Source organism: Carassius auratus, chromosome 26 (genome assembly GCF_003368295.1).
Source record: "Carassius auratus strain Wakin chromosome 26, ASM336829v1, whole genome shotgun sequence".
Taxonomy (NCBI): Eukaryota; Metazoa; Chordata; class Actinopteri; order Cypriniformes; family Cyprinidae; genus Carassius; species Carassius auratus.
The window spans coordinates 3349516-3372570 of NC_039268.1; the positions used below are offsets into that span (position 1 = coordinate 3349516).

The 23055-nt window shown below is 35.3% G+C and overlaps 1 protein-coding gene across 1 annotated transcript in view; it reads right to left on the reverse strand.

Annotated features, from left to right (window-relative positions):
* LOC113044100 (microtubule-associated serine/threonine-protein kinase 1-like) overlaps window positions 1-20748 on the reverse strand; it is a 45433-nt gene extending 24685 nt beyond the window's left edge. Inside the window, exons 1-2 of the mRNA XM_026203716.1 lie at window positions 20424-20748; window positions 14690-14721 (exon numbers count right to left, since the gene is read on the reverse strand). Coding sequence (XP_026059501.1) covers window positions 14690-14721; window positions 20424-20474 — 83 coding nt within the window. The 5' untranslated portion in view covers window positions 20475-20748. The remainder of the gene's footprint in view (window positions 1-14689; window positions 14722-20423) is intronic.
* Window positions 20749-23055: the final 2307 nt, after the last annotated feature.

Genomic DNA, 23055 nt, shown 5'->3' on the forward strand with positions numbered 1-23055 from the left:
AAATAAATTATGAATAATTTATTGCCATTGTGTGAATATGTAATGTGATCAAAAAAAGTAACTGTCTGAAGTCTATTTAAATATCACACACAGTGTTTGAAGCTTACGTAACACCTTGCATTTACATTTCTCTCATTAAGGAAGTCTGTGTATAATGAAGTGCATAGATCTAGGTGTTTTCCTCTCATAATTCAGTTTAATACTGTGGCTACTCCACTGTTTCTGCAACATTAAACTATGCACAGCTTCAGCATTCAAGTGAAGTCTAATTCTCACAAAATCCCACAATTAAATGCTCAGTATCCACTTCAAAAAGATCATATCTTAAGAAAATAGGACAGAACAGAGGTGGAACTACAAATACACATCTGAAAATCGCAGAAGTTGTCAGTCCGAATGCGATTCTCTCCTCGGCTTCTTTCTTATCATGAAGAGCCTAACGCACGATGACAAGAAATCACACTGTAGCGGGACAGATAGAGCGTGTGCACTGTGAAATATTGAACAGAAGTGCATTAGCATCAGACTGCAGGAAGCAGTGAGTAATGAGCCCAGCGGAGATAAAACAGCTAACTGTCCTCCGCCTTTCTTCTCAAACTCAATTTTAATGAACAGTTTATTGTTTAGTTATGATGATAACTCATAATGTTACTGTTTCGTCCCAAACTAATAAATGCATTCAAAAAATTCAGAAACAAAATATTTCCATCTCTTTGCCTCTTTGTAATTAAAATTAGTTATTAAAACAAAGATTGGAATTGCTTTAACAGTAATTATTTTATTGAGTTTTCTTCTTTATTACTACTGTTTTGCCCCAAATGTGATTAAATAAAAAGCATGTGAAAAATAAAAAACGAAATACTTTCTTCTCTTTACCTCTTTGTAATTAGAATTAATTATTTATATATAAAAAAATGTGTTTGTGATTGTTTTCAGTTATTATTTTATTGAGTTTTCTTCTTTATTACTGTTTGGTTATTCTTTCAATCTCTTTGGATTTAGAATAAGTTCTTAATTCTTAAATAAAAAAATATTTTTAATAAATAGTTAAATAGTAAAATGTTTTGACTATATTTCTTCTTTCCTAAATTAAATTTTTATTATAGGATGTTATTATAAATATATATGTATATATATATACTCCTTTATTTATACAGTATGTAAAATAAATATATATATATTTAAATTAAATTAAAATTAAATGTATGCATTTAGCAGACGCTTTTATCCAAAGAGACTTACAGTGCATTCAGGCTATCAATTTTTAAATATCATGTGTTCCCGGGGAATCGAACCCCTCAACCTATTTATTTTACACTATTTTTTGTAATTTTCTTATTTTTAATTAAGTCATGTTATAGAGTAACCCCCCCCCCCCCCATTAAATTCCCAAATTTTCTCTTGTTCTGAATTTGTGTCTCTTCCTTTGCCTGTCTTTCTCTGTCTTTGGTCCACATCTCGACTGCTATTATCTCTCTCTTTCAGTGATTCTTGATGAGGTTATTATGTCTGGTTGAGAAATGGCTTTTCTAATCACTCGCGCTCTTTACAAGAGAAATGAACACTGTGTCATGTGCAGTGAATTTCACTTTATATCATTTACTGAAATATGAGAACGGCCTTCCTGCTGTTTTCTGCACATTAATGCCAATGAAAACAATAAGGAAACGTCTGTTTATACACTGAGATCATCTAGAATATTCAACAAAGAAAATTAGTATATTGTAATGATTTGTATGTTTTGGTTTTAATTTGTTTCTGTTTTTTGTTATATGCTCATGTTGTCTTTTTATATTTCTGTTTAGCTTTCATTTATTTTGATTTCAGTTATTTTAGTACTTTAAGAAGGGAGGACTGGATGTCTGGATGGATATGGTGCAGTATGTCTTTCATATAGCTGTAGACAGGAAGTGTCTTATAGACAGGAAACACTCATATCTCTAAAACACAAAGCATGACTGACAGGCGGATCTTATATCCCCAGTTTCTCTGCTTTTTTTGCGGGTAACAAAATAGTCTGGAGAGGAAATGTGTTCGTCTAGGTGCATATGCTTGATCTGTGCTGGATCTTACTTCCAGCCGAAGAGGGCAATAAATCACAAACACCTCTGACAGCACACACACACACACACACACACTCGGCCACCCGTGGAGAAAACACTGGCGCCTGATGCTCTTCTGATTCTGCCAATCACGACTGCATTATACAGCGCCAAAAATAACACACACACACACACACACATCTGCCACAATAACACTGACATTCAGCAACACTGAGCCATTTAGCCACCTCTCTTTCATTAACTCCCCTCAGTGCTTCTCTGGAAACAAACACAGGTTTTGTCAGTGTTTGTGAAGCGCTTCAATAGCAGAGGAACGTCTGATTTATCCTTTACGGCCATCAGGAGCCGTTGTTGGGTTTTAATACTCAGTTCATCAGGAAAAGTTCATCTGAATGCTTGAATTTCCTTTGGTTTTGATGTAAATGTCAATGCTGGTGATTCCTTTGTGTCGGATTTAAAGGATTGTGATTGCACCGACCGAAGCAGAGATCTGACCAAGACCCGTGACGTCTGTTCCTCTACTTCTATATTCAGGGATTGAGAGAGAAAAACGTCACCCGAAAACGTTCCTCTACTAAAAGAAGAGGAAGAATAGCGGATGGAAGAATGAACACAAAAAATATGCAATTTGAGACACCTTCAAAAGGCACAAACAAACAAAAGAAAGTGCTAATTTTCCCGTCGGAAATCGGTCATCACAAGGTCAGAGGTTAAATCAATGGTTCCCATGGAGATTGACCCAGACAGCCTCAGACTCTAAAAGGACACACTCATATAAAGACTAATAATCTCCCATTGGATTACAACACGACTAATACACTGAAGCTGTTTGACGACACACAGCAGGGAGATTGACTTATTGAACACAACTCACACACACAGCGCTTGCTTGCTCTACAGGAGACTGAAGCTGAGAGAGTTACTGCACACCTGTTACATGTCTCATCTTCACGTGCCTCTAGAGCCGTCTCTGATGCTTCATCATCTGCTGCTCCTGCTGTAGAGAGCAACACCACGAGTCACTAACATATGCTGAGTTTGGATACAGATGTGCGGCGTCCCACTGAGCCCTGTGTCACCAAACAGTGGGTCACTAAAATAAGATAGCTTTCAAAAAAATGTCTCAAGTGCAAGGTATGTAATGATAAAAGCAGGTCTGCATGAGATAAGAAATGAAATAAAATAGTTCCACCAATGGTTATACACTCACCAACTTTATTATATATACTATATACACACACACACATATATGCATCCCAAGATTTGATGTATATGGAGTAGAAATTCAATTCATAATGCACAGGGTGTGGTGATGTAAGGTCACATGACCTCTGGTTGCTAGGCAATAGGATGAGGGTACTACAGCAGATACTGGTTTGCAGAAAGAGAAGAAAAGGCAGAAGGTGAAGAGAACAGACGAGTGTGCAGGTGAAGGGGTGAAAGAGAGGCTCAGAGGAGGTGAATGGGATAAATATAGACTCTTCCGGCAGTGTGAGAGAGCTAAGCTCACAGAGGACCTTCACTTCAGTCTCTGCTCATGATAGGTGGAGGGAAAGAAGGACAAAACGGAGAGATAAACAGGGAGACCGAATGTCCTGCTTTCACAAGGTGTGTGTCTCAGTGTCCAGACACATTTCACTTAAATCTAAATATGGCTCAGTTTCAGCAATATCTGGTGTCCTTGCAAATTAGAAAAGATGTTCCTACATTCAAATTAGAGATGTGCATTTCTAGGAAGTCCTGTCAAATTAGTCTATTAAAAATAAATACAATTAAATAAAATATAAAATTAAATTAAATAAATGTAAAACAGAACAGAATAAATGCATTTAAAAAAAAGAAATAATATAATATAATACCTTAAATACAATAATACATACAAATAAAATATATAAATAGGATATAAATAGAAAAAAAGTCTATATTTTTAATAAAATAAAACAAAGCATCATAAGAAACTACAACAAAATAGAATTTGAAATAGAATTGGAAGCAAATAAAAAGCAAATAAATTAAAAATAAATATATACAATATATAAACATCTCAAATCTAGAATTTGAATAGAAAATTAATTGCGATATTTAAAAAAAATATTAAAATAAAGCAATAAAATATAAAGTGTTAAATAGAATAGAATAAAATACATGAAAGGGAAATACATACAAATACAATATGTATAAAAAAATAAATAGAAAAGGAAATGCAATATGTTAAATATAAATATAAATGTAAAATACAATAAAACAAAGCAATAAAATAAAGTGAAATTTAATAGAATAAACTACATTAAAAATATATATATAAATAAATATATAAATACAATATCTAAATAAATTGCAATATTTAATAATATTAATAATGGAACTTAAAATTAAAACATAAAAAATAAAACATAAAATTCTATCTGTTTTCTTTATATTATATTATTTAAAATCCCATGCTATGTGCACTGTGTTAACCTAACTGAGACTTGTTATAGCACTTATATAGCATTGCTCTTTTTGTTGTTTTTGATTGCTTCCACTGTCTTCATCTGTAAGTCGCTTTGGATAAAAGCGTCTGCTAAATGAATAAATGTAAATGTAATGTAAATGCAAAATAAATAACTGTTAACATAAAATAAATAACCATTGGTTGTAATTCTAAAGATCAAAGTTAGGGTCAAAGTTACAGTATATTCTCTCAACTGTACCTGATGCCTCTCTCATGCTATCAGAGCTTTGGCCAGGGCTGCGGTCAGTCATATGAAATGATTTGAAGACCTGTCTGTAACGTGCATGTGAAGCTGAACTTTGATGAGCTGGTCAAGTGTGTCTGATCAGAGATCTAAATCTTGCAGGAAATCTCCAGGAGAGGCTTTGCTTTAATCTAAAATGCTGTGATCTCCTGCATGCAGGCTAAAGCAGGTAATCTTTAAACCTCAGCCAACTGAGCATTAACGCCAGCTTCACATCTAAAAAAAAAGCACTGGCATACTGTTTGTTTCACTGGGATGCGGGTGAGATATCTACAGTTAATTCAGCATGCAAGCCGCATTTATTACCAAACATCTATTCACCTACATTAAGCTTACGGACAGACTTTAAATGTCAACTCAACTCAAGTTTATTTATCTGTTTGAACTGAAAAATATAGAACACAAAAGCACTACCAACAGCAGAGCTGATGATCTGAAATCAAACATCTGAAATAAAAACTAATGCTGATTAAACTCTTGATTGTGATCATTTGATTGTATACACGGTTATAATATAGCAATTGGAATTCTTAAAAAATGTAATAATATAAATGGTCAGAATGAATGAATGAATAAGTAAATAAATAAACATTAAGAATAAAATAAAACAAAACACAGAACACAACAAAGAGCGTTAAACAAAATACCACAAATATCGTTTCATTTAAAATATTTTCATCCAATTTCCTGAAGAAAAAAAAAACCTATATAGTTAAATACAGGTCCTTCTCAAAAAATTAGCATATTGTGATAAAAGTTCATTATTTTCCATAATGTAATGATAAAAATTTAACTTTCATTTATTTTAGATTTATTGCACACCAACTGAAATATTTCAGGTCTTTTATTGTTTTAATACTGATGATTTTGGCATACAGCTCATGAAAACCCAAAATTCCTATCTCAAAAAATTAGCATATCATGAAAAGGTTCTCTAAACAAGCTATTAATCTAATCATCTGAATCAACTAATTAACTCTAAACACCTGCAAAAGATTCCTGAGGCTTTTAAAAACTCCCAGCCTGGTTCTTTACTCAAAACCGCAATCATGGGTAAGACTGCCGACCTGACTGCTGTCCAGAAGGCCATCATTGACACTCTCAAGTGAGAGGGTAAGACACAGAAAGACATTTCTGAACGAATAGGCTGTTCCCAGAGTGCTGTATCAAGGCACCTCGGTGGGAAGTCTGTGGGAAGGAAAAAGTGTGGCAAAAAACGCTGCACAACGAGAAGAGGTGACCGGACCCTGAGGAAGATTGTGGAGAAGGACCGATTCCAGACCTTGGGGGACCTGCGGAAGCAGTGGACTGAGTCTGGAGTAGAAACATCCAGAGCCACCGTGCACAGGCGTGTGCAGGAAATGGGCTACAGAGAAGCAGCACTGGACTGTTGCTCGGTGGTCCAAAGTACTTTTTTCGGATGAAAGCTAATTTTACATGTCATTCGGAAATCAAGGTGCCAGAGTCTGGAGGAAGACTGGGGAGAAGGAAATGCCAAAATGCCTGAAGTCCAGTGTCAAGTACCCACAGTCAGTGATGGTCTGGGGTGCCATGTCGGCTGCTGGTGTTGGTCCACTGTGTTTTATCAAAGGCAGGGTCAATGCAGCTAGTTATCAGGAGATTTTGGAGCACTTCATGCTTCCATCTGCTGAAAAGCTTTATGGAGATGAAGATTTCGTTTTTCAGCACGACCTGGCACCTGCTCACAGTGCCAAAACCACTGGTAAATGGTTTACTGACCATGGTATTACTGTGCTCAATTGGCCTGCCAACTCTCCTGACCTGAACCCCATAGAGAATCTGTGGGATATTGTGAAGAGAAAGTTGAGAGACGCCAGACCCAACTCTCTGGATGAGCTTAAGGCCGCTATCGAAGCATCCTGGGCCTCCATAACACCTCAGCAGTGCCACAGGCTGATTGCCTCCATGCCACGCCGCATTGAAGCAGTCATTTCTGCAAAAGGATTCCCGACCAAGTATTGAGTGCATAACTGAACATAATTATTTAAAGTTGACTTTTTTTGTATTAAAAACACTTTTCTTTTATTGGTTGGATGAAATATGCAATTTTTTTGAGATAGGAATTTTGGGTTTTCATGAGCTGTATGCCAAAATCATCAGTATTAAAACAATAAAAGACCTGAAATATTTCAGTTGGTGTGCAATGAATCTGAAATATAAGTTTAATTTTTATCATTACATTATGGAAAATAATGAACTTTATCACAATATGCTAATTTTTTGAGAAGGACCTGTATATTAAAATGACCACAAAATAAGATTGTATTCATATAGGCCTAGCTCACAGCAGATCTGGGATCTATTTTTTTTTTTTTTGATTAGTGTGGATGGGACAAATAAAATAAAATAATTTAGTGTTAACAATTATTAATAATTATTAAAGTTATATATTGCATGCCAAGTATTTCAAATATAGTAATAGTAATATTCCAACATGCAAAAAAATGAATATAACAGATAGACAGATAGAGATAGATAGATAGATAGATAGATAGATAGATAGATAGATAGATAGATAGATAGATAGATAGATAGATAGATAGATAGATAGATAGATAGATAGATAGATAAACAGACAGACAGACAGACAGACAGATAGATAGATAATCACAAACACAGTCTGAAAGCTTTAAAAACAGGCGTTTCACAGCAGAACAGGTTTCAGTCCTTGAAGAGTCTCTTTTTCTTGTTCTCCTTTGATACGTGTCGGCTGAGATCTCATGATCAGATGAAACACACAGTAATGAGTAATGAGGAAAGTGAAGTGCAGGGTGAAGAGAGAGGAACTCAGTTAACCCGTTCTCAAATATAGGCCAAGACATCTCCTCAGGCTCACACTTTCTGTTCTCTTCTCTCCTCTCCTCTCATTCATATTCCCTCTCCGTCTGTTTTCTTCCATAGAAGCATAGGAAGCTCAGAGCAGCCCAGAGGAGCACAAAGCACTGAACTCACAGAGACACAACTAAATATCAAAACACACTTTCCCCAAACAGCATCTGAACACAAATGTGAACACAAATGCTTCGAGCTACACTAATTTAATTCTGTGCGCAATCCCAAGCCTTTACTAGTGACGGTCCAGAGCTGTGATGCAAAAAAAAGTCTGGTTTAAAAAAGGAGAAATTAAAAAAAATGAATACAAAAAATTCAATTAAATTAAATATTTAAAAAATTGCTAAAACATTTACTAAAATATGATGAAACATTTCTCTCTGTAAACCAAATACCTCTAAAACTAAAATAAAATAGAAATAAAATAGCTGAATATGATAAAATATTTTGGGTTTATAATATACCTCTATAAATAAAATAAAATAAACACATCAACTAAAATATGATAAAATATTAACATTTATTTAAATACCTCTAAAACTGAAATAAAACGGAGAATAAAAAAAATAATCAAATAAAACTAAATACAATACAATTAAAATAAATAAAATGGCTAAAGCTCCTACTAAAATGTGATGAAATATAAATGAAAAAAAAAGAAATTGATGAAATATGGGAGATTTATATTCCTCTATACACTAAACTAAACACTTACATAAAAATGTCTAAATGCTATAAATTTATTTACTCAAAACACGGTGAGTTTTGAACGACCATTAATATTAATTTGCTCACAGAATAAAACAGTTGAAGTCCTTGTTCGGGTCAACGCATGTCATAGTGGAGCAACAGTTAAAAAGAAAATCAAAACATAAATAATAATACATCCGGTTCAGTGGGGTCTTCAGGTGCAATCAAACTCCACTGACAACAGAGCACCAGAAAAGCAGAATAAAAAACTACACCTGCAACCAGAAGTAAACTCATCTTTTTGCAGTGCTGTATAAAATAACTGAACTTTAACTATTTATAAGCCGTGGCTCACACACACACACACAAACACACACACACACACACACACAGCAGAATATGACTAATGTGAGCTCGACAGCATCAGTGCAGACAGAATGGAGCACCGTGGGGGACAGACAAAGATGAAGAGAGAGAGAGAGAGAGAGAGAGAGAGAGAGAGAGACGGTGAAAACACACACACACACACACACACACAGGTGTTCAAAGGCACTTTAATCTCTTCAGTCACACAACATCACACATATAAACACACAAACAGCATATGCACCAAACACTAACACATATAGTCGTTGCTGTTACTATATCTTCTCATGCCAAGCCAAACTAATGTGTGTACTGTATATGCTGCTGTATACATTCAATCAATCACAGCTTTACACAAGTGGTAAACCGATATGAGTTTTACAAAAATACAGAGAACAAAGTGATCAATGGCCAATATAATTAGTGTTAGGTCGATATATTGTGTGCTATACAGTAAGCAAGGCTGATTTAGCCTATATGTCAATAATGCACAATTTTGAGATTATCAGCTCTGTGTCTAATAACAGAAGTGTTTGCTTTTATTTATTTTCGTCTAATATACTTTATTCTTAGATATGATTTTTTTTATGATATAAGTCTCTCAGCAACGCTGCATTTGTCTGATGAAAAATAACAGCAATATTGTGAAATATTATTGCCATTTAAAAATAACAGATTTCTATTTGAATAGATTTAAAAACATAATCTCTGTTCTTTACCACTATTACTCTCCAGTGTCACATGATCCTTCAGAAATCATTCAAGTATGCCGATTTGCTGCTCTATTATTGGTGGTGTATAATTATTAATAATGATTCTTTTTATTATCAGTGTTTTGCCGCTTTATTTGTTTGCGGAAACCATATTTTTTTCCGGTTTCTTTAATTAATAGAATCCCAATCTTTATAAATGTTTTTACTGACACTTTTAATTTTTTTTTTTCATCAATTGAATGCATCTTTGCTGAGTTAAATTATTTCTTTGAAAAATCACACCAATTCTATCATGTGGCAGAAAATATTATTAATATAATAAAATAATATTTAATTTGAAATATATTTTTTATGCATTGTTATTAAAATAAATAATGCCAAAAAAATTATGTGACGTAAATGTTATTCCACCATTAGCAGGTGTGACAAAAAGTCAATTTAGCCAACACCGATAATCTGTAAATAAGGTCGTTAATCGGCCTGACCGATATATCGGTCTATCACTCCTTCAACAGAAAGACAAGGCCTCATGAGTTCACACGTGCAAACACACTTGCAAAACACAAGCTGTCATCCCTCCATGAACCGGGCCAAGAGACGATGACATCAGCCTCAACAATCACATCGCATCATCATCATCATCATCACCATCATCATCACCAAAAACAACAGAATCACCAATTCATCAGAACAATCAAACCAGAGCAGCACATTCTGATGAGTCACAATTGCAAGCAAGAGCCAAATAATTCTCTCTCTCTCTCGTTTACCTCTTGGTTCGGCGGAACATGTTGCTATCCAGGAGGACGGCCGGTTGGCAGGCGTACACACAGCGATGAGAGTGACAGCGGCAGCCGAGTGTGTCAACACACACTTAAACAACATTCACCGAGAACAGCCGACTACACAATGACACATCACGTCCTCCCTCACACATGCCCCGGGTTCGTCTGGGTGCGTGAGGCTGACTGACGGAGACAGAGAGAGAGAGAGAGAGAGAGAGAGAGAGAAGGTGGCTCTCAAGGGTAATGTGCCAAGCCAGGAAGTAAAGACAGAGAGAGAGAGAGAGGGCGAGGGAGGGAGGACTGAGGACTCATAGGAGGGCTGTCAGCATGTGTGTGGCCATTAAAAGCCTATCAGAGCTCAGGGCTCAGGACTGCGTCGCTGGTAATGGAAATCTGAATGACACATGGGAGGGATAAAAAACACAAAAAAAAGAGGAAAGGATTATGTTGATCTTGTTCATAAAATATAGCACTGGTTATTTGGACCCTTTAAACATGGACGCTCTGATCGGATTGTCCATTTTAGTGTTGCACAAGATATTCTTAACCTTTTAATGATATATTTTAATATGTATGTATCTGAATTGAAATGTCTTAAATAATAATACATAGATAATAACGATATTATTACAATTAAAATATGTGTTATTTGTTTGAATATGTTTTAAAATGTAACTTATTCCTGTGATGCATAGCTGAATTTTCAGCATCATTACTCCAGTCTTCAATGCTCTAATATGCTGATTTGCTACTCTGGTGTTATATCTTAATATTTATGTACTGTATCTGCACCGAAATGTGTATATATATATATATATATATATATATATATATATATATATATATATATATATTTTTTTTTTCAGAAAACTTAATTTTGACCAAATATAGTAAAATCAGGTAAAGACAGTAAAAATCAGATTAAATATAAGGACGATTTGTTTTGCACACCATTTAGAAAAGATCATTTTTTTTATAAATTACATTAAAATGTCATTAAAAATAAGTATAATAAGAAATAATAATGTGAAAATAAAATCATTATTTAGATTCTTCTTTAACATTTTTGATACAAGAAAAAATGCACAAAAATATAAAGATTTGTGAAAATATTTGAAAATATTTGAAATATTTGTTCCCTGGGATATTATATATTTATATTTATTTATTATATATAAACGTATTTATGCATGTATTTATTATAATAAAGATATATAAACAAAGAAGGAAATAATGTTTATTGTTTTATTTTACTGTATGTTGCTATTATTCCTTCAATAAAAATAAATACAAAAATAAAGATATATATAAAGTCCTGCACCAATTTATATAGTAAAAAAAAAATTCACATCCGTGTTGATTCAGTTCATGTGATTTAAATACAATAAGTTATCGGCATAATAGTGTGTCGATTCCTTATTTTATTTTAATAATACAAATGTGAATATATATTAATTTAAAAATAATATAAGACATTATTTAAAAATGTGTATTATAGTATATAACATGTGTGGACATTTTTTAAACAACATGCAAAATTAATCAGTGTGAATTGATTCATACAGAGTAAATTAATTTTCCAGTTCAAAGGCAATCTTCACCACCTAAGTTTAAATCATTATATTATTGGCTTCATATGCAGAGATCACACCACAGGGTTTTGGGGCGCTTATACTTAAATGCCTGCATTTGATTGGTCGATTTTATTGTGATGTGGCTACAGAGCCCCACCCATCTCTCTCTGTATGCCAGGCTATATAAGAACTGACATCATCTCTGTGCCCTAGATAGCTCACCACAATAAACCTTGTCTGAACCTTCGTATCACGTCATGTCACAGTTGGGAGGGTCTGTTGGGACTGGGAGGGCCGCCGTCTCCCAAAGCACACAGACTCAGCTGCACACAGGCCCAGACACACATTAAAAGCTGCTCATTTCAATAATAAATGATCTGGATGGTGGAAAGAGAGATGAAATATAGATGAGAGAGAGAGATGCAGAAGAGCTTTTAGGAGTTACCGGGTCAAATTCATAGAAGGGTCACAATGGAAAAGTCACACTAGGGCTGGACAACATACAATAACTTAAAAAAATATGGGATATATAAAGATGAAATGTAACAAATCATATTAAAATAAGGTTTAGATAGATAGACCGTATCCCGATTATAGCTGGAATGATTCAGCAGTCCTGGAAATGTCATATTGATCGTCTGCTGATTAATCTACTGTATCAGCCCAATCAAACAGCGTGGCCAGTACTGAGCATGAAAGACCCATCTGTTATTATCTGCCATTAGCTGCCTACAAAAACCCTTCCACTTTTCCTTGTCTCTTCACAAACCTCCCAAGAGAGCTCTATTTATACACATTTGAGCACCTGTATTGTGTGTGTCAGTCCAGTCGGTGGAGAGGCTCTTTATAGCAGGTATGTAAATGCTAATGGTGGTGGCAATGTCCACAATAGAGCCCATTACAAACAACAGCCATTCTGATCTGATCAGCATACAAAAAGCCAAAACTCTTACAGGAGCTAACAAAACCCACACACTCACACACTATTTGACACTAAATGTGTGAAATGGAAGTGTTGTGGTGCTATTCAAAGGCAATAAACAGGCACAAGATCACACAGACAAGTGTTAGAAATGCAGAGGAAACACATCCAGGGAGTCTCTCACGCCAGAGAAGGGTTCAGCACCAAGGCCAGCGCTTCATTCATTATCTGTACAGCTCAAACTCTACAGTACTGGCTCTCAACTGATTTTGCTTCAGATCAGGATTTCACATTGGACAGAAACACAGTACTTAAATGGCGTATTGTTTAAAAGTTATCAAAACATGTCCTTCAGATAAACTATTGAAGTGATTCATTCTTGAATTTCAAAGTTTCATGATTTTTGAAGCCAATAATTTACACACCGTGTATGCCAAAAACCATGGATACTCATGTGCAAGTTTCTAATCTATCATATTTTTTAGTTTATCCCTGCATCCCCGCATCGCTGCTTTAGTGTATCCCTGCATCCCCGCATTGCTGCTTTAGTGCATCGCTGCATCCCCGGATCGCTGTATTAGTGTATCGCTGCATCCCTGCATTGCTGCATTGGTGTATGGCTGCGTCCCTGCATCGCTGCATTAGTGTATGGCTTGCGTCCCTGCATCGCTGCATTAGTGTATCCCTGCATCCCCGCGTCGCTGCTTTAGTGCATCGCTGCATCCCCGGATTGCTGCTTTAGTGCATCGCTGCATCCCCAGATTGTTGCATTAGTGTATCGCTGCATTAGTGTATGGCTGCGTCCCTGCATCGTTGCATTAGTGTATGGCTTGCGTCCCTCCATCGCTGCATTAGTGTATGGCTTGCGTCCCTGCATCGCTGCATTAGTGTATGGCTTGCGTCCCTGCATCGCTGCATTAGTGTATGGCTGCGTCGCTGCATCGCTGCATTAGTGTATGGCTGCGTCCCTGCATCGCTGCATTAATGTATCGCTGCACTATTGTATTGCTGTATCTCTGCATCACTGAACTAGTGTATTGTTGTATCCCTTCATTGCTGCACTACTGTATTGCTAGATTCCTTCAAAGATATATTACTGAATTTCTGCACTACTGCACTAAAGTTATACTGCATTCTTGCATCACTGCACTAGTGTATTGTTACTTTCCTGCACTAAAATATTATTGTGGTCCTGCATTGCTGCACTAAGGTATTACTGTAACCTTGAATTACTGCACTAAAGCAAGTTTTACTGCGATCCTGCATTACTGCAGCAATGTATCACTGCATTCCTGCATTGTTGCACTGTTGTATCATTGTGTTCCTGCATTGATGAACTAAAGTATTCCTGCATTAGTGCACCACACACTGTTGCACTGAAGTATTATTGCATTCCAACTTCCTTTACATCTACAACAGGGCTATTCATATCTTGCCCTGGAGGGCCAATTCAGTGCAGAGTTTGGCTCCAACCTTGATCAAAGTCACCTGCCTGTGATTTTCTAATGATCCCAAAAACACTGATTAGCATGCTCAGGTGTGTTTGACTAGGATTGGAGCCAAACTCCGCCAAACCGCACTGGCCCTCCAGGGTAAGATTTGAATAGCCCTGATCTACAATATTGCCCTACCTCACAATAGCAGCAAAGTATTACTCTGTGACCCTGCATCTCTTGTGATGCTTGTGATTTTTTCTCAGTTTACACAATATCACCTTCAGTGATGTAAGACCAGTTTCAGATTTCCAACTTCAGCCTGTCACTTTCTTTCATCACATCAAGTAATTTCAATGTTGACAGGAATAGTGAAAAATTGACACAAAGTCTGAGGTTGTTCGTTTCAGACTGGGTTTGGGGAAAAGTGCTTTTATTCAGTAGCACATAAAACTAGGTCCCTGCAAACAACAAACAATAAAAAGTCTACAGACAACATTTGGACAGACAAATGCAGAATTAAATCAGGTAAAGTGGATTTGCTTCACTCACCCACTGCTCTTCCTGGGCAAGGGAAGATCCTTCTGGAAAAGAGAGATAGAAATGATAGACTGAGTGATTATATTACAGAGTGTAAAATGATACCATCAATAACTCCTCAATACCAGTTTGCTTCAGGACATAAATATCTTGATGAAACCAAACTGGAATAATCTTATGCCAGCTGTCATTCATTATGAACCATAATACTCTTCAGATCTCTAAGAGGGAGGACAGCACTTAGGGGAAAACAATCCCCAAAACATTAAACTGGCCAATTATACAAACAAGGTCACTGGAGAGAGCGAGGAAGAGCGAGCGTGCATGTTAGCTAGCGGGAAAGAGGCCATGCTGGAGCAAGTGATGATACACTAAGGGCTTCAGTCGGAGGGAAATGACTTCACCCACTGTGACTCACTTTGATGACATCGTGTGTGACAAGGACTTCCCTGCCAGCATGACTGGCGCCAATGAGCAACTAATGGAGGATTAAGTGGACAAACAGTCTGTGGCCACTGTGTGTGTGTGTGTGTGTGTCTGTTTGCTTCACTTGTCACTTCATGGACACTTTAATTTTTGAATTTAGAAACATAATGGTAAAAAAAGGATATGAGCCTTTGAGTCCTATAAGACTCTAAGAATTACAGCTAGCCCTTGTAAACATATAAAAGCAGTAACAAACAAGCATAATATAAAAAACAATAGCTGACAGAATGTATTTAGCATAGATTTATTTTGGTGTTGTTGTTAACTAAAACTGTCCTCATTAAGTGAAATAAGGTTGAAATTTAATTAAAATATAGATATTAGATTAAAAACAAGATAGATAGACACAGACAGACAAACAGGCAGATTTTATTTCTGTAATTTGTATTATTTTATATAGGAGAAAAGTGGATAATTCAGAGGTTGTCTATTACCATGAGAGGCATTTAGAGATATTTTCTAGCACTGTCAAAAACCTTCAAAATACTACAGCTGAGCAAGTGAGCAATGGCAGAGGGTTAATAATCAGGGTTAGAGTTTCTCTGAAACTTGACTTAAAAATAATGAAAACCACCCCAAACTGGGCTCTGATTTCCATTTCCAGACTGTGTGCAGCTTTATCTCTTAAAGTGTGCCATTCTCTTCACATCTTTCTGCTCCTCTCCGCAGGGAGTGAGAGAACAGGAAAAGAAGCTGTTATTTTCTCTGCAGCCGCACTTCATTTACATTTGCATGTAGTTCCGTTCTCCTCTTTGAACTCCACTCTAGGAACAGTGAGAGAGAAAAGCAAAGAGATTCTCTGCTGCTGATCCTGCAATACCTTAATTATTCATGCATTAGAACACCGTTTTCTGCACCTTTTTTGGATGTTAAGGTCAAAGGTCAGGGTTGAAATGGGATCTTCGCTTAGGCCGTCTTCTCCCACTGTTTCAAAATACAAAGGATGAAGTGACATTTGATATTTTAACTCAATCTCAGTAACTACCCATATTTAAACTACACCAACCCCTAGTGGCTTTCCAGTTATCCGCCGCAGTACTGAATAGCTATAGATCAGTGATTTGAAATGACCAAGCATAACTGCAACAGATGCTAGCAATAACGTAAAATTGCTAATTGGATGCAACCACCTTCCCAAGGCTGTGTTTCTCTCATGCCCAATGGAGTGGCTACAAAATGAATCAATACAAGTCGCAGAAAGCAACATATCCATTGCATGCACTTGACATAATGGCAAAAGACGATATTGACAAACACCAGGCTCATTAAGTCTCTGAACTTCCAGACCGGTGATGAATAACATCCAGCCTACAGCTGAGACTAATGAAACAGACTGGGCTTCGTGCCCTATCGTTCCAGCTGGAGATAAAACGAGGGATGGAAAAAGAGGAATGAGTGTAATAACAGAGTCGCCACACTGCGAGACTAGGCTGTCAATCAAAAGGCAGCTAGAGAGAGATCCACCTGAAATTACTCCATAAATATACACCGGTGAGTATTTACTAAATCACTTTTTCAAACTTCTAGCAGCCAGAATATAATACAAAAAGCTACAACACATACCTACAAATAAAGATGAGACACTCTCTGATCATTTTTTTATACTTTGTTTTTAAAATAAGATCCAAATAACTACATAAATGGCATTCCTTAAGTCAACTTAATGCTGGTCTTTAGCAATGGAAGATAAATGTAAATGTTACGATACAAAATTACATTCGAGTGAATCAGTTCAGACAAAGTTCACAATTAATTGATTCAAATCTCTAACCAAATGATTCATTTGAGTCATGATTAAAAAATAAAAAATGCTTGTAAGACTTTTGTGTTTTAGTAAAAATACAATACAATACGATGAATCAAAACAGAAAATTTACATTTTAAATTGTAATAATATTTCACATATGACAATTTTCACTATATTTATGATGCATTTGTGAGCATAAGACTTTTGAAGAGTACTGTAAAAAAAATTTATACATCAGTGCATTTAAAGAAATGAATCAAATAAAAATTAGTTCTGTCAAACGATTAATCGCGATTAATCGCATCCAAAGTAAAAGTTTTTGTTTACATAATATACGTACGTGTACTGAGTATATTTATTATGTATATTTAAATACACACACATACAGTATATTTCGGAAATATTTACGTTTATACATTAATATATTAATATTCTTATATATATATATATATTAGATTTTTTTTTCTTAAATAAATACATACATTTGTTTGTATTTATATACATAATAAATATACTCATATATTTTAAATACATATATATTTATTATATAAATACATAATAAATATTCACAGTATACACACATATATTATTTAAACAAAAGTTTAAGTTTGGATGCGATTAATCATTTGACAGCACTAATAAAAATATACCTTTCATTTTGTGACAAAACATTGTGGAAAACATGCAATTACTCCTTTTTAACTAGATTTTACTATATTACTATATACTATATTTGAAAAATTAATTTGGAAAAGAACATAACTCTTTCAAAAAGATTTTCAAAAATCATTTATTTTTCATTGTCCATTTCAATTAATCCCAATCAAACTGCAGTTGGGTTATTTTGATCAGGTTAAAAAAATAACGTAAAAATTTAGCTAACTAACACACACACACCCACACACACACACACACAAAAATATGATTTAATAAAAAAAACAAAAAAAAAACAACAGTTACCTGTTTTTGCAAATAAATACTTCATTTCTTGCATTTTTATTGCACTCTATGCTAGTCATTCCCCAAGGCTGTAAACTGTACGGCTCCCATTAACTTCCTAATGGGTTTTGTAGTGCAAACTGTGTTTGTCCCAGGAATATCAGCCCTTCCCTTCCCTAAAGCTAAATCTCAATATCCAGCACAGGAGGTGGATGGTATGGACTTGAACGTGTGTGGAAGAGATGTGTGTATCCGTTTCTGAAAGCATTTCCTGTAAGCCTATGCCTCGGTAAGCATTAATAAGAATCAAAGTGGTTGCTAGTGAAATCTATGCATCCTGTATGTACACACGCACGCACACACACACACACACACACACACACACACAAGCGTTTACTAGCTGATTGTGGGTTTTATAGCTTTGATGCACCTTTACACAATAGAGCTGTATACAATCGTTAAACTGCCTTCCCAGAATTCCTGAGGGGTCAATTCCCAAGTGGGCAGATTTCTCAGAAGTGCTCCCTAAAACCAAGCCTTAAGTTGCTCAAAACTCCTTGGCATCCCTGAAAGCAACCACTAATTTGTGGTCTACATTTAATCTCCCATAATGCTTCACAGGCAGAAAGCCATTGCAACTTCACATCTGATGGATCCAGATGGCTGTTTGGCAGAAAGCAGAGCTACAAACCTGGATAAGCGCCTCGTGGGGTACAGATCCTGAATAAGACAGTGAAATTATGTAAATGTTTTCATTAGGCCTAAAGAGAACTTTTTAAGTGTTCATATTTTTATCATATAATAAATATTTTACCCTGAGGTCCAATTATAATTTTTTGCAGGAAAAGCCATTGCTAAACAGTAATTTTGTTTTCCAATTTCCATTTCATTTCCAAACTACTTTTAGAATTAAACATTGCTGTGCATTTAAGACTTCTATGTAAATGTCCTCCTTTGCTGCATTGAAGCATGAGATTTTTTGGTTTTTTTTCAGGTTTTCTGTTGAGGTTAATGTAGTTTTTCTATAGCAGCCTCTTTGTGAAGCCTGAAGTAAACTCTGACATTCATAAAATCAATGCACTAAAATGAAATAATCAAAAATAATTAGAAATCGTGTTAAAAATAATTTAATCAAGCCACTCATATTTAAAGATCTGCGGAGTGTCAGGTGCTACACCGCACTGGCCAGGTTCTGAACACTGTTCACTGTTTTAAAATGTCAAAAGCTGCAGGAGAATATAATGAAACAGCTCAGTTTCAATAATGCTCTTTTTTCTCAGAGAAGGAAGTTTTGAGTTTTGAAAGGTACTGTATGTTTTAACAATACAATGAACTCTATTATCACAAAAGGAATCAAGTAATGCTTTATTCCTCTTTGAAATGACTCATTTCTTTTTAGAAAAAATAACAAAACTGAGCTATTTTCGGTTAAATGCATTATAATGCTTGGTTTATAATAAAATACATAATGTTACGCTCTGAATTTTAGTTATAGTTTATAAAAAGGGACTGTCAATGTGAGCAGCTAATAGTGTTGACCAGCACTTCAGGCTAAAGTACAAACACTAAATTCTCTAATTTTTCAGTAAAAGGACCTGAAAGGTGCTGACCTTTTTGTAAAATGTCTAGCTGTCTGGGGTGGAGTGCAGCGGCGCTCAGAAACCCAGATCAGCTGGAGCTTGAACATGGCTTGTTTATTTTCAACAATGAAAGAGAGGAAGTGAAAGCAATACGCACACATTTTGTTTTGACTTCATATAACAGCAGATGGTTTCCGTACTGTACCAACAATAATACGACAACTCAAAACCTCTTCTATGTTTTTTTTTTAATGTTTATGTTGCTCTGGGTTAGAAGTGGAGATGAAAACAATAACTCCCAAACCACAAAGCAAATATGAACTCCTGTGTGTTTGCTGGGACTAGTAAGTAACTGACAATGAAAACAAATCTAATATACCTATCATGGTTTATATGACACATTTTCATTCTGTTGGGAAAAGAACTAGTGTTAAGAAAAGTTTTAAAGTGTTAATAAATTAACTTACTTACTTACTAAGACTTTAAGTGCATTAAAAAGTATACTAAGTAAAAAAGAACCTAGTTCAATTAGCATTCACACTGTGTTTAGACTTGAAATTAGATTCAGGTCTTTTCAGTGCACTTTACATCCACACTGCCATTTTACTCCTTATAGGAATAACTTTAGACTTCACTTTTTAGTCTTAAAAAGCTACATTCCCTGTTCATTGAAAAGGCATTTATTTAAAATGAATTTGAATCCGTTTTTCTAACTTCCGCCAACTTAAATAACACGCCCTCTCCAGAACCCCGCCCTCACCAGACACGCCAGCCAATCCGATGTCAGCAAACCTAACCGCGCCAAATGATTGACAGACCGATGGCGTTTCTGATTGGTCCCTCGATTAGACAGCTGTGATTTTTCACAATATCGATTTCAGTCAACCTCAAGATTGATGAAAGACATTTTATATGAGATATCAAAATGCAATCGCATGCAAATCTGTAACGTAATCAAGTTCGTAAACTAAAATGATACAAAACGTCATCTCACCTGCATCCTCCGCCGGCGGATGATACCGGAGTCATCCATAGCGTCACTCATCTCGTCTTGTCAGTCTGAAATAACCCTTCACCGATCAGATCCGAGTCCACGTGGTGACAGACGCCTACAGCTGACGGTCAAAAGTTTCTCCCCTTTGCTCTTCCCCCCTCAGGTAACGTTAGAGAAGATCATGGGCGTTGCAAAGCGATGCGCGAGACACATAAACAAACACCCTGCTGACGGAAAGTGCACCAGATAACTGTTAAAAATAAACCGGAATATCGTTTTAGAATGGTTAAAACGTTTCGGTTTCGACGAGCAGGGTCAAAGTGACCGGTTTTTACGGTCAGAAACGAGTATAAGATCCTTCTTAAGTGATCTTGATCACGCGCTTTCGAAGAGCGGTCCTTTTGGACATCTGAAGCACTCACGAGACTAATGGACCACAGTGTGTCCCCCAGAGGACATCGCCATCATATCATATTCGCTGGCAGCTGGAGCAGTAATGGCATCATTTATGTGAAATGCATCCTCCTCTGATTGTGGCCATGAGCTTCTTTCTGAATGAAGTACAGTAACCATCCCTTCCTGCGCCTCACTGATGGGTGCGCGTCAAATCTGCACTAGCTACTACCGCCTCTGCTGCTGAGGGATACACACTGTGTACTAGCCTGGAGAATACACACGCGTGGTGTGTGTGTGTGTGTGTAATGTATCTTCTCACTCCGAGGGAGGAGCACGTTAACCCTTTGAGCTCTGAACTGTAGTAAACCTATGTAGGTGGCACCTATAGTCACCAGAGCGGGGGATTCTGGGATTCGGGAACGAATTGAGAACACGTCTTTAAAACAAAAAGAAATCCATTGAACTATGCATACAATATGTTTAATATGCAAGTATACATTTTTATTATAGTAAAAGAAAAAAAAAGAAAAAATGCATTTTTTTATTATATTGTTTTTGTAAATTGTAACATAGTTCATAAAAATTGTTTTCTCTTTATTGTAATGGTTTTTGGGTAACATTTAAAATATCTTCACATAGTGTATTTTATCATATGTGTGTGTGTGTGTGTGTGTACACAATTTTTTTTTATCATAAAGCTTTTAAATTATATTCATATATTGTGTTATTAAATAAATAAATACATTGTAATATATAATATTTACAAATCTAATAAAATTTTAAATGTCCTTATATATATATATATATAAGGACATTTTAATAACAATAATATATATATATATATATATATTATTGTTATTAAAATGTTTTTTGTGTAATGTGTTTATTTAAAATATTATAATGTGTCTAGATCATATTTAATTAACAAAATAAACAAAATTCTCCTTTTCATTTTGTTATGTACTACAACAACAAAAACTAAAATAAACAGAATACAAAAAAGTACAGAATAATGCAAACTAGAAAAAGGATTTGTTAAGAGCGTAAGCAGTAATCCCATGTGAATGACAGACTGTGTGTGTCCATGTGGGTGTGTGTGAGTGGAAATATTAGACTTCCCCCAAGGCGTGGGTTCCTTGTTTAGTTTAGATTAAATCTGTTACCTATTTCACTGAGAGACAATGTTCCTGTGAACAGTGTTTAGGGGGTTTGTCCACCTGACAAAGACAACAGAGTCAAACTAAATGGTAGAACGTGCCGTATCCTAGAAACATCTCAGACACAGAAATGAGCAAAAACAGATGCTTTTCTCTCTGAGTAAAGCCCATTATGACATCATAGTGGAACATTTAAACAACCGCACTGATCTGTTTTATATATTATGCTTAAAAAACAATGCCTATTTTAAATATATAAATATTTATATTTAACACGTATTTTAAATATCATATTTAAATATAATTTAAAATAATTATACATTTTCTTATTAATTATATACACTTTGATATATATTAAGTCAAATTAAATGGGTTTCATTGTGGTTTTAACTTTTAGAAAACATAAAATTATAAATATACAAAATTCTTACTTGTGTAATAACAGATATATAATATAGAGATATTGTTGTTGTTTTTTCTAGTTTGCATCATATGTATAAAAAATGGAAATTAGAACCTATTTTTGTAGTGCAAATTTAAGATTTTTTTATATATATATATACAAAATACATCAAATCTAAATTGATCAATTACATCACAGTAATGAGAACATGAGGAGAATTGTTAAGAAAACTATTATAATGCAAATAAACACATCTTAATGGTGATTATGATGACTTTATTCTGTGTATGTGTGTGTAGTTACACAGTATATGAGTGCTTGATTGAGTGTAAACCAAAAAAGTGACAATTAGAATTTATAATAAGTACATTTGCATATAGACGAATTAAGAAATGAATGCTGCAATAACGATACATAGTCACACTTTCTCTCTCTTACATATGCGCTACTCTATAGGTGTATTGGGTTTTATGCTGTACAGACTATTCCCTTACCCTAAACCTAACCCTCACAGAAACTTACTGACAGTCTTTGAATTTACAAAAACACCATTTAGTCGGTTTAAGCCTTTTGTTTTATGAGCGCCCGCACACACACACAGTCAGTTCTTATCTGAATAGTCAATCCATTGTGTGAATTTGGTAGTGTTTTTGTTAACATTAAATGGCACACTGGC